At 36.0% G+C, this 13,122-nt stretch overlaps 1 protein-coding gene across 1 annotated transcript in view; it reads right to left on the bottom strand.

Annotated features, from left to right (window-relative positions):
* The window catches only part of LOC121955317 (exostosin-1), a 249,904-nt gene that overhangs the window by 22,333 nt on the left and 214,449 nt on the right, over window positions 1–13,122 (bottom strand). Inside the window, exons 6-8 of the mRNA XM_042503209.1 lie at window positions 10,763–10,895; window positions 3,514–3,632; window positions 2,380–2,475 (exon numbers count right to left, since the gene is read on the bottom strand). Of these exons, the coding sequence (XP_042359143.1) occupies window positions 2,380–2,475; window positions 3,514–3,632; window positions 10,763–10,895 (348 nt within the window). The remainder of the gene's footprint in view (window positions 1–2,379; window positions 2,476–3,513; window positions 3,633–10,762; window positions 10,896–13,122) is intronic.

The raw sequence follows: 13,122 nt of genomic DNA, 5'->3' as shown, positions 1-13,122 counted from the left end.
GAAGACAGTGTGTGATGTCAGTCAAACACACACCTGTGGAGAGGTTAAATTAGCTAAAATAATTAAAAACACCTTTGGGGGTAAAATCCATCTAACTATACTGCCTTTAGCATTTATTGATACTGATGTATGCAGTAGAGCTCAGTTTGGAACACAGATCAACATGTTTTTGAATCTTATACAACCTCAAATGTCTAATGTCTAATAAAAATTTAACCCTTTAAACCTGAGCAAATTGGGTTTCCTTCCTTCAAAACATGGGTAAAAAGTAATGAGCAACTTAATGGTAAGTAAAATGGTTAGTTAGTAAAAAGAAAAACAAAATGATAAAGAAAATTACATGAAATTAAGCAAAGAGAAAAGTAAAGTAAAAAACTAAAAACAAATACTTAAAAAGAAAAAGAATATGTATATTTGTTTCTGTAACATAATTTTAAATCTACAGTTATAATAATTATACACACATTTTTTTTTTCTTTTTTAAACCAGTCATTTTCCAGTCATTTACTTGTCACCTTTTGCTAATTTCTTGCCATTCAAGGGACATTTCTTGCTAAGTTGCTGTTTGCTGCCTTTTTACTCATGTTTTCAAAGGAATTTCAGCTCACCAAGGTTTCAAGGGTCAAATAGCTTGGGAGAAGCATCTCAATGCAGCACAATAAAACTAATGTCAGTCCAGGTTTCACTGGGTTTATAGAAGGGTTTAAGGATGCCTCATGAGTAGCAGCAGCAGTCAGACCAATGTGACAAACACTGAGCTACAATGACCATTTGTTGGTGTGGAAAGTGGAAGGAATTCTCGTTCAATCAGTCACTATTAAAATATCAGCGAAGTATTGCCACTGTACATAAATGAAAAAAGAAAAAAAGAAAGCAGAACCATGACACTTGTAAGCAGACCACAGAATAAGTATTTATAAGTGCCACTTGGTGCAGAATTGTCTGCAGCAAACAAACATGCTCAATGGACTGTTTACTCACAAGTATGGCAAATATAGTCTGAGGCACTCGGCAGTAACAGAGCTAATAAAAGTCTTTTATTTTCAGTGACAGTCTGAAAAGTTAAAACTGACTGAAACATTTCAGCCTCAGTGAGCCTTAATCAGGGTCTACTCTTGCTTTTCTTAGTGTTTTTAATATAATAACAACCCTAAAGGATCTGAACATCTGGCGTTCTCAAGGGTGCTTTGTTTAATTACCTGAATCATTTATCATGAAATGAAGCTCTAAATGGTGCACAGTTACTCCAGGTGGTTATTGTACTTCTCAAAATACACCTCACAGAGTCATTTTAGATTTATTTTAGCTTTTCAGGTGTTTTATTTATTTATTTATTTTTTTATTCAAGATGATACTGATTTCTCTCAGGTTGAACTCCTAACTACAGCTATTGTATCTTTAAATCTTGAGGAGTCTGAGTGAATCCTTAGAAGACATCTGCATCAACATCAAAGCTAAAGGCCAACGGTAATCAGGCTTATGCTGTCATACCCCGAGTCTCTCTTATACCCTCAGGCAAATTATACCGCAGTGGGATCACAGATAATGTGTTCAAGAAGCAGCTCCTAATTCTTACAATTGTTTTCTGGACTCACTTTTTTAAACTTTCAAAGAAGCTTATTGAAGAAAAAGTGCTTACATGTAACCAGTAACACCAAAAAAATCAGACTTTTCTGCATTCTTTTAATGAGTAGCACATTTCACACCCAGGAACAACAGCTGAAAAATAGCTTTGTGCTACATCTAGTGCAATATATACATTGCACACCATCCCCGTTTTAAATAAACTAATAAATAAATAAACAAATAGATGTAAACTGGTGGTGTGAAAATGCCCAGCGTGGTTATACTGCAGCTTGTTTCACCAATGTTTAACCTTTAAGCCTTTTGTTGACCTGTCTGTTTACATTTACAGGTTTTTACTCTCTTTTGTTCACATAATCTAAATAAATACTTTGTAACACAGCTAAACTGTGAACTTAGTTTTGTCTGCAGCTACGAAGCATATCTGGCGGTTGTGTTAAAGTCTTAATGAGGTTTGGAGCGGTGTCTTTGTTTTAGAGTACATATTAGTATACAAGTGCAAAAAGACACACAACCATGCACATGCTAAAATTCCTAAGCCCCTTCAGGTATTTTTCCCCCATTAAAGTTTAAAATGTTTCATTCTTCTTCTGTAGTGCCTTAAAGTTCAGGTTTAACATATCTACTGCAGAAAGCAGCTAGAAGCTAAAGGCTCTGTGCTTTCATTTCTGGTGTAGACTGCCAACAAAGTAACTTTGAAAATCTGTTTTTATAATGGTGAGATAAATATCTGCACTGCTATGCAACAAAGTATCTTTTAATACATAATGAATGCACAAAGCCAGCAGCTGTTACCTTGGACTGTCCTTCAATGACAGTGAGAGGCACGCTGGTGGAGGGCCACTTGTTCCTTGGAGGTAAAGGCTTGTCGCAGTTCCATAAAACCACAATCTGTATGGGAGAAGCGCATAGATTTGGTTAATATTATATAATCATTAACATCCTTATACATACATTTCTGAAAGAGGGTTTTGAAACAACTGATGTCTTTCACAAAGTAAAGAAAAAAAATAAAATCTTATCTTTTATCTCTAAGAAGCATAAGGCCTCAAGACAAGGGGTTTTCTTTTCAAAACACAGAGAGTACTTCATTATTGGAGAAAACACAGTCTATTGTGTATCTTCAAATTATCTGTATTACTTTTACAGGCAATAGTAAATTTAAAGTATTCAGTAAAATTACCAGAAAATGAAACGACAACAGTCAATTTGTTTCAACTGCTACTATACAGTAATGTATATGTAATGAATGCATTAAGATTATGTATGAATGCTGACTTTTTCCTGAATTTCTTCATATGCTGTGCGGTTATTATTTTCCTTGCAAAAGGTGTCATCACTTTCCTGTGACTGGTATACAGCTCCTGTTTTAGTCTGCACGCTCTAACATCTTCGCTCATGTTCCTCCTTGCTTGGCATTTCATTCCACTACTCAAAACCCCAAAAAATACAAACCAACGAACCAACCCGGTTGTAAACATCCTTCCTGTACAGTAAAAGCTGACAGACTGTTCTCACGTGTCATGTATGATGAGATCTCACAATATTTTGTTAATTTTTTTTGTGTTTGTAGTATTAAAACATTATGTGTATTTTCATGAAATCACAGTTTTATTTCCCACAGAGCCCCTGATACCTTGTCATATTAAATGAATGGCTGTACTCTCTCATTAAATTTTACTACCTAAAGGTAAAACTTGCAAAAGAAAAAAAAACAAAAGAAGAGGAAAAAGGAGGAGGATGAATAGGTGAAGGAAATCTAAAGAGAGGAAAGGGGAAAAAAAGTTACTTATATTAAAAATTGTCATACATTATGCAGTTATACACCTTAATAATTTTATACTTTTCTTCATGTTTGACTGCTTATATTTCACACTGTACTCATTATTTTCCCTTGTTGAAGCAGCAGCATTTCACAGTGGGATGCACCTGTGCACAAAACTTGGACTTGGCTACAGCGATGATGAGCTTCACCACGGGAGAGATCTGGGACTGCAGAGGAGTAACCGTATGGATCACAGCTGTGAACTGCTGCAACGGACTCTTACCTGGACACACACGCACACACACAGAATACACAAAAACAGTTGTCATGGGTAAACGGTATTTAGGTTTTTAACACCACTTTCCATAAAGCTCCATAACAGTTAACTGGACACAGTGTGCTCAGTGCTGCACCCATCATCAATCTTTCTGACTGGATATATGCCCCCTCTTTCCATGACTAAGCATGAGTAAACACGTCTAATTCAAGGGTTTCTGCATTAGTGAATTGTGAATCATGCTGATTTGTTCCTATAAGGAGTAACTGTATTTTCTGCAGCCTCACAATAAAACAGCACTTGTTAGTAACTTTCTAGTTTTTATTGAGGCAAACAAATGAACCAAACAGGACAAAAAGAGAAATTATGAAGTGGAACCAAACTTTAAATTACTACCCCTGATAAATGATCCCCAGCACACAGTACAATGGGTAAATGGAGTTGAGGAAATTGATTCCCCCTGTGGCAGCCTGTGCCAAAGAAACGTATCAATATTATAAAGCATCAGCTTCTACGATTGGATTTTATTTTCTGAATACATTTTCTCTTCCATAATAAATGAATCCATTCATGTCCTATAGTATCTTTAAATAGAGGAGCATTTTAAACCATGCTAAATGATGTATTCACACTAATAGATTGATTAAAATGACATTACATCTAGAAAAGTGTGATTAGCACATGATCATTGAACTGGATGCAAGAAAAAAATACACAAAAGGCAGCACAGCTAGGGGACGTTCAAAATTTCTCTCCTGAACAGCAATTTACGGAGAAACTTGACACTTCATGGGGACAGATTTTCTAAATCAATGTAGTGTAAATATCTTAAGCTATTTAAAATGCTTTTAACACGATTACATGAATGTGACATCTTTAAAATGGTATGAATGCATGTTTTTGACCACTTGGGGGCAGCAGTTCATGCTGTAAACACATCATTGACAGCGATATTATCATCTTTCAAAGTGGATGTTACAGTTTCCTATTTGCATATCCACAGTGACATTAGCATTCATTTGGAGTCGTCTTTGCAACCATGTGATGTATTAACGTCCAATATTAATTTTGATTTTATGAACATTTTTTGTTCATTGTTGTTCCAATCCCTGAGGGAATTACATGGATCTTTAGCTGCACAATACTCCACTATGTTCTGACACCTATAGGCAAGATAGCTGCAAACAGCAGGAGACCACTGTCAGACCAACAAAAGCAGGTATTTTTTAATGACAGTTCAGTACATGTCTGACATTTTTTGTAGCGACAAAAGTGGGTATTTTTTAACAATAGTCCAAATGTTGTTTTAGTGACAGTTTGGGACATGTCTAGCTGTTTATGTAGCAGCAAAAGCAAGTATTTATAAATGACAGATTGGGAAATGTCTAGTTGTATTTGCAGTGACAAATGTGGTATTTTTTTCACGATTGTTTCCATACAATAACAGCCGTTTACGTAGCTTTATGAAAGTTCAGGACATGTCTAGCTGTATTTGTAGAGACAAAAGCGAGAAACTTTTAATGAAAGTTTTTTAACCACAGTTTCGAACATCATCTTAGCACAACAAAAATGGGTATTTTTAGCAGTCATTTTGGACAATTTGAGCCATCCAACAGTGTTTGTGGCAACCAAACTGATTACTTTCAGCCAAAACATGATGGTTTGTTCCCAACCATTAGCAAGTGATTTTGTGCCTAAACATAATAAAATGTTAATTACAGATGTCATAAAGTTATAAATATAAAACGAGCAAATAAAACATATACGTTTTTCACAGAAAAGCACATTGCCCATATTTATTTTGGTGATTGGGTTGACGAAAACAGTACGGCTGTGGGTTGTAAAACCAAAACAATAAGTTGAAAGATACTAAAAAAAAAAAACTCTTACAAGCTGAGAGGAAAACTTCTCTGCAGGTTTTTGAAGACAAACAACTCCTTTAACAACACAGTCATTTGAACTATTGTTAATTCAAAACTATCGATCATTGCAGCCTTTAAAAGCAAAACAGTTTGATATCCCTATGTGGAGAGCTCAGAATATACTTCAGGTAAACATGAGCAGATATGGGGACACACACATGGCCTCAGGTAATATTCATAACAACTAAATACGGTGAGAACTGCAGGCACATGGCATGCCAAGTGTTGGTGGGGTATGGGAATAGGGGAATACATATCCTCATGGATAAGTGAAGCCAGAGTGCTCTTTAGTGTTGCTCTATCCATCTCTCTGACACCGGGCCCCTGACCAGCCATCTCAGGTGGGCTTAGTGGTATTTATGGAAGCACGAGGTCTGCCCTTGTGGGGGTCACAGAAATAGGCTCAGTCCCTCTGTTTCATCTGCGTCTGCTTAGAAAACGGCTGTGCCACATTGATTTTTATTAAATCACATTAATTTCCTTTATTATGGACACATTTTTCCACCAATTAGAACAAGATAGTTCTCATCTGATACATAAAAATTGATAAAATAATTGATGATAGTATTTTACTCTTAGTGAGGGTCAAACAAAAGACCAACTGCATAGTGGGGAGTGTAAAATTTTGGAGCATTACTGTTATAAAGGAGTAACAGTTTGTAAATGATTGCCTTTATTCTTTTTAGCACCCACCTCTAATAATTCTATAACTGTAAATCTACAGGTCCCATTGGAAAGGCTGCTTTAGATCAGACAGACCGATAGAACATTTGTTTTCAGGGTCCTTCACATCTTGACAGTGGCTGAGGTCATATGTGGGTCATCAGTCCACCTGGCTGTCAAGTTAGAGTAAAAAGAGTCCATGAATCAAGGTATGAATGGGTCTTAAACTGCCTGGGAAGAGATATATGGAGTGGTTGATAAATGGTGTCATTTTTGGTTTGTTTGTTTTTTCAGTAAAAGCTTGGGTCTGGGGGGTGAACTGCTTCCAGTATTAGTGTGACTGTCTGCAGACAAATGTCAGTATCTTATCGTCAAAGCAAGCTGAGCAAAATTGGCTTGATTTCTTTCAAAAGCATAGGGGAAAAGGCAATGACCAACTTATATAAAACTATATTTACAATCATTATAATTATGTGTTTAATAAATAATAATAATAAATTACATTTTATAATATTTTGTTCTAAATGTACACGTTTCTATAATTTTCTACAGTTTTTTTTTTTCATTTTCTTGTTTGGTTTGGTCTTGTTTTTTTTGCAACTTTTTACTTATGTATTGTTAATCTGCTCACTGCCTTCTTCCTATGGTTCTGAAAGGAGTCAAACCAATTTGCGCAGGTTTCAAAGGGTTAAAATAAGTAATACATTATGTCTGGGCATAGAAGCTGGAGGTATTCTCTGTGAGAGCAAGAGCAAAGAATTAAATGTTCCAAAACAAATAAAAAATAAAATGTTCCTCCAAACTCTTTATGTTAAACATCTTAAAAACAATACATGAGATCACTGCCAAATGTCACTGCACAGGAGACCTCAATATGTAAGTGGCACCAGTATTGTCGGAGGCACGGAAGAGATTGCAGAAGAAGAGAGATTATACTTGGCAGATGCTAACATTTTTGCCACTGGTATGCATGCATAGGAGAAATTTAGGGTTTGTGTCCTGCTCAGGAGTCCTCCAGCCCCACCCAATTCTGATAAATGCCAGAGTAAATAATTATGAATCATTAATATGCAGGTTAAATCAAATAAACTTGATATAAATGGGGAAGGATGCAGAGAAGGAAAGAGCCTTGGACTGTTTCATGTGTTTCAGCACCATGGACAGAGACTGACACTCTGGTTAGAAGCACTTCAACACTAATATAAAAAACAAAGGTGTGTTTCAGGAGTTTCAGGACCATGGAGAGAGACAGACTGCAGCTGTGTCTTCATGCAGGACGCAGATCCTTTGGATGATTTCAGGCTCACTTTTCACTCCACAGAGTTCAATACTAACAGTGCATTTAGGTGGCACTTTTATTCTAAATTAAGAGGAATAAATTCCAAGTTTATCGCCATAAACTGCCCTAAATTGCTTACAATAGAAGTAAACATTAACATTAAACTACAGTTCCATGACCTCGACATAAACAGAATGAGCTGGGACTTTTTTTTTACTTAAGCACATAATGGACAACTTGAAGATATCTAAAAAAAAATCAGAAGATAGTAATAAGATAGTAATTTGGTGTGTAGTTACCTTTTTCTTTTTAGTTTGAAGGATGTTTGTAGCTAAAACTATGATAAATTACTGATAAAGGGAAGTACATTTTTCAAATGATATTTTTTTCATTAAAATTACAGTTTCATCTGAAAAAGAAAATGAAAAAAAAAAAAAAAAACATATCCAAAACCAAAATAATCAAACAAAAAACAACACCAAAAACCAAAACTGTTCATCTTTAAACAGGTTTCAGATGTAGATGCTTCAATGCATATAAGAGGAGGCTTTTTTGTTGATTTCATTTCATTCATTCTTCATTTTCATTTTCATCGCTCATTAGGAACAAACAGGAAAATAGTCATGATTTGACTTTAGCCATTGCAATTTACTAGAGTTGTTCTGATACCTATTTACCAGAATCAGAAATTCCTCTGATAGTGCCTAAAATGCAATATCTACTGGCAAGTATGTGAGTCTATACACTGCGCTGACACCATGTTATTTATTTAAAAACTTTAAAGTAGTTTCAAATCTTGATAAAACATCAGTTTTCCCAGAAATTAATTAAACTCTACAACAGAAGCCTACACAGCAATTCATAGTTAATTCTCATATAATACAGCTGTTTTTTAATGCAATGGTATTGGATTAGTATCAGCTGATACATCAGTTCAGGTATCAGAATTTTTATCAGGAAGGAAAAATGGTAGAGCATCCCTAAAATGTACCTCAACAAATGCTTTCAACACCTCTGCCTCTTAAAAATATTTGCATTGCAATTGTTATGTTTTTCCCTCAAAGAATCAGGCAGTGGCAAAGAATAGGTAGCCTACATATCTGTGTTATACATGATCTAAAAAGAGAAACAATTATATTTTATGGGCAATGTTTTCCCTCCCTTTGTTGATCAGTGTTGTTCCATTCTTTATGTCCTTGTCTGTAAAGGTAGGGTCCTGTACAGCTAAAGCATGCTGTCATGACATTTTTTGTTTGTGTTTTATAACAAAAAGTAACTGCACAGCACAACTTTTTACAAACTAAAGATGCAACTTGAGCCATCAAGTCAGGATATTCTAACTACAGCTCCTGAGGCCACTACGTTTGAGCACTAAGTCAAACTTTTTTTTTTTTCAAACTTCCGGGCAGAAGTTGCAACTGCTTCGCCATCAAAAGTTATGGTGAGGTAGCAGAGTGAGACTGTCGTACACACGGCATTGACAACAAGTTATTCCCTGAGCAGCAGCACTGGAGATGGCAGCAGCTAAAATCGTGATTTACTGCAGTTGCATAAACCAAACTGTCCCATCTTTCTTTCCATCCTTCGATCCCTCCATTCCTTCTTCCTTCTAACCCCTGTGTCCACAATTCCTCAGAGAAAGACAAACATCGATCTGAGTTACAGCCTCAGTCCCTCCAGTCTGCATGCATACCTATACACACCCACGTATACATATACATATACAAACACAGCAGGCCACTTTCTCTTCACGCTTTGCCTGCGGCTTTGAGTTTTAAAACTCTTGCTTCAACAGCAGTCTTACAACAAACACACATTTACATTTATTCTTGTCCAATTTGCTTGTTTCAATTACAGCTTCAGCTAATAACAATCGATGTCATGAGGTCAACTTGTGCATTTGCTGCTTAAATGTTTGCTGACTTTTAACTAACCAGGAACCAGATCCTGCTCTCCGATATGTTATTTTGTTCTAAGATGGAGTCAATATTTTTGTCAGCCAACATTTGGCAACAATTACAGGAAAGTTCTTAGTACAGGAGCAACAGATTTTTTTTAAATAAACTGAAAGAAATCCTTGAAGCCATTCATATAAATTAACAGGAAGTATAAGGAGAAACATATAACATACTGAGTGACAGGTGATCTCTGGCAAGAGCAACAACAAATGGATGTAGGGATGTAAAAAGGAAGTACACATTGCCACAAAGTCAGTTTGGTGAGTCCTGATTTTGAGCCTGTTTGTTAAATTTTGAAAAACTGGCATCGACAAATGTATTCCAAATTAGTAGCTAGCAGTTCCTGTTTGCAGTGTACCCATGGATGTAACATTACAGGCAATTACCCCTGTACATCTTAGATTAGCAGTGTCAGATTCAATTATTTTGCTTTCAACAGCCTAATAACCTTTAAATTTTGAATGACTAGTTAATTTTTAATTTTAAAAAAGAAGTAGAAGAAATGACTTGAAATAAAACAATTCAAGGGGCCTTTCCTTTCAGTCTGGCGCTCCATCAACTCAGTGAGCTTTAGAATTGCATTTCAAAGCTCTATTCATTTGTTTTGTCTCTATTTTTTTAAAGTCAAATTCTTGCCTTTTATTTTATTTTCTATTGGCTTTGCTGACAGACAACTGGCTAGCTGCGTTATCTAGGCGTAAAACATAGTGCCTACTGTCCATCCTTTGATCTCCACTGGTTAGCTAGCCTTGGCTGCTCTGCAGTGCGCACCATCCACGTTCGTCTGGGAGCTAGCTAGCAGCTTTGCTCATTCAGGATTACAGCTGGTAATGGCAGTGGTAGTGGCAGGACAGCTGTAGAAACAATGGTGGCTACTCCCCAGTCTTCTCCCAGGTCACCCCGGCTTGAATTTGAGCTGCAAAACCCCTTTAGCATTGATAACTATGTTAGCACCACTAGCCCATGCTGACACTACTAACTGTGCTAACAGAGCTCATAGTGTTGCTGTTCAAAATTCACTGTCTCATTGGAGCGAGCTGGGGGGAGACCGGAGAGTTGGCACATTGTTTTCATAGTAATGCTGTTGGGTCAGAACAACATTATTAGTGGCAAACACTGAACGACTGGTGCCACTGGCAAAAATGAACCTATACGCATGTGTAACCTGTCAAAAATATTCTCAATGACATCGATATTGGATATCAAAGCAAACTTAATTTAATTAACTTAACTTTAACTTCCTCCATGAGGTAATTCTCAGACAAAAACTGTAGCACCAAAGCAAGTCAAACTCTAACAAAGATGCACACTTACCCAGTATGGCATAGTAAAAAGGGAACTGGGCAAGGTCAGTTGAGTACTGGGGAAGTGCATAGAGACCACCAGGTAGGGAATTCCACAACAACCGGTTTCTGGACACATGGGAGTCCACACGGTCTTGGATGATCTGGAAGGAAGAGACAGAGGAAGTACAGATGGACATATGAGGAGCGAGTAAAGTGAGAAAGAGGGGAGAAAATATAAAACAGAGGGAAAAGAAGAAAAAACAAAGGTATAATTAGTTAAATCATGTCTTAAAGAGACAACTCTTTATTCCACACACAGATTCCTAAATTTAACAGAGCTGAAATAGAAGTGCCAATCAGAGAATATTGATTCATAATTTATAATTTGGCAAGTGGGGGCCAACAGGTTAGAGAAGTTTGTAACCTGGAGATTGTTTGTTCATTCTCTGAACTTAAGGATAAGATAAAGCTGGGTTTGAATGTGAATTTTTCATCAATTGACAGAATTTCTATCACAGTTTTAAAAAATTCTCTTTCTTCTTGTAAGTAATTAATTATAATATAAATTGTATTGAAATTGAAATGAATAAGAAGTTGTATTAACTTTCCAAAAACCGTACACATACACCTCTAAAATGCTGTTACAAATTCAACGTGAAGCTAATTTAGGTATAAACAAAGCTGTAAAATTAATTCTATCGCATTTTTATTTAATTTGCATTGTCATATTTGATTCAGAAACAATAAATTGGCCATATGAACATAAGGACACATCATGTGGCTTATTATAGCTAACACACCCGTGCTCCTGACACCTTCTTTACACTCTCCACTCTAAATCCACACATGTGATATCATTTGGAAATAAAAGTTGCCAGCTGTTTAGCTGCAGCTGGTGCTCGTGGGTAACAGACCTGAGATGCTTGAACTCATTCACTTGGGGCATCAACCTACTCCCAACATGAGGAGTCCATTAGTTATTTAGCTAATATTATCCATCTGGCTTGTTAGCAAAGGTCGGGTTAGTAGGTTGAGTGATGCGAGTCTTTAGGGAGTCTTAGAGGAGGACCAGTGACACAACTTCAACCTGCTGTTGGGCCTCTGAATACACAAACATCTAAAGTTAAGCAACAAGGATATCATCTATCTACTGTAATTAAGTATAGGTATCTCTATTAATTTTTAAAATGATACAGTGAAGCCATTTAAATTCTGAAATAATAAACTTTTTAAGGACATTGATCACAAGTGGTAGAATTAATTTAATCTTTTACTTAAGCAAAAGTATCAATACTGTAATGTAGAAATCATTTAATTGACTTGTTTACAAGTAGTATAAAAATGTACTTGAAGTATCAAAATTAAAAGTAAAAGGGCCCTTTCAAGTGTTAAACAGGTATAAATGATATTACTGCATAATTGTTTGTTATGTTTTAATGTGTAAGAAGCATTTTGTTGTAGGGATGCACGATATATATATCGGGCCAATAAACTGTCAGCCGATTATGGTAAACTTATATTTTTATCCATTATTCTGACAATAAAAATATAGCTGATAAATAGCAGCAATAATATGAAAACTAATTGCTTTCAATGACTTGACATAGGCAGTATCATGCACACACATTACATTAGGTGGGATACACCTTTAAAGTTGGTTTGTGATCCACCAATAAAGAAAGAGAAGAAGAACAAATGCAGCACGGACTAGAGCGACAAACATGTTGTGCCACAATATGGATTTTTTTTTTCTATTAGCCCATAATGATAACCGATAATTACCTGCTCAAAAAAAAAAACAAACATATTGTGCATCCCTATTTTATTGTTGTAATCGATCAAGGTGGAGCTAATTTGAATAATTCTTAAATACTTTTGGATAGTTTAATCTGTAACGACAGATCATATTTTTTAAGATCTTTGTTTGTTATGTATGTAAAATGTTTATCTGTAAAGTAATCAGAAGCTGCAAATAAATGTTGTTAAGTAAAATGTTCAAAAGTTCCCCCTGAACTGTAGTACAGTAGAGGTATGGCGTGGAGGCATAATGTACGAAATAGAAATACTCAACTTAATTACAAGTTCCTCATATTTGTAGTAAAGCACATTATTTGAGTAATTGAACATACACACACAAGACACAGATTTGTCATGCCATGGCAGGAATCAAAGACTGACCACAACAACAATACAGAGTTAGAGCGACACACACAGAGTGTATTTATATTCCATTATTGAGGGATGAGAGGTGTTGACTGACGCTGGCAGACGGATGATCATGTAGCCTGCCGGCTCAGCAGTTGCTGAGTGACAAGCTTTTGTGGGATTTGAGCAAAAAATATATATTTCTTATGAGGAAAGCTCATGACCACAGGCTCTGTTCTCTCT

This window comes from Plectropomus leopardus, chromosome 16 (assembly GCF_008729295.1).
Source record: "Plectropomus leopardus isolate mb chromosome 16, YSFRI_Pleo_2.0, whole genome shotgun sequence".
NCBI lineage: Eukaryota > Metazoa > Chordata > Actinopteri > Perciformes > Serranidae > Plectropomus > Plectropomus leopardus.
Note: the sequence above shows the minus strand (reverse complement) of the source record. Positions and strands in the feature narration are given on the sequence as shown.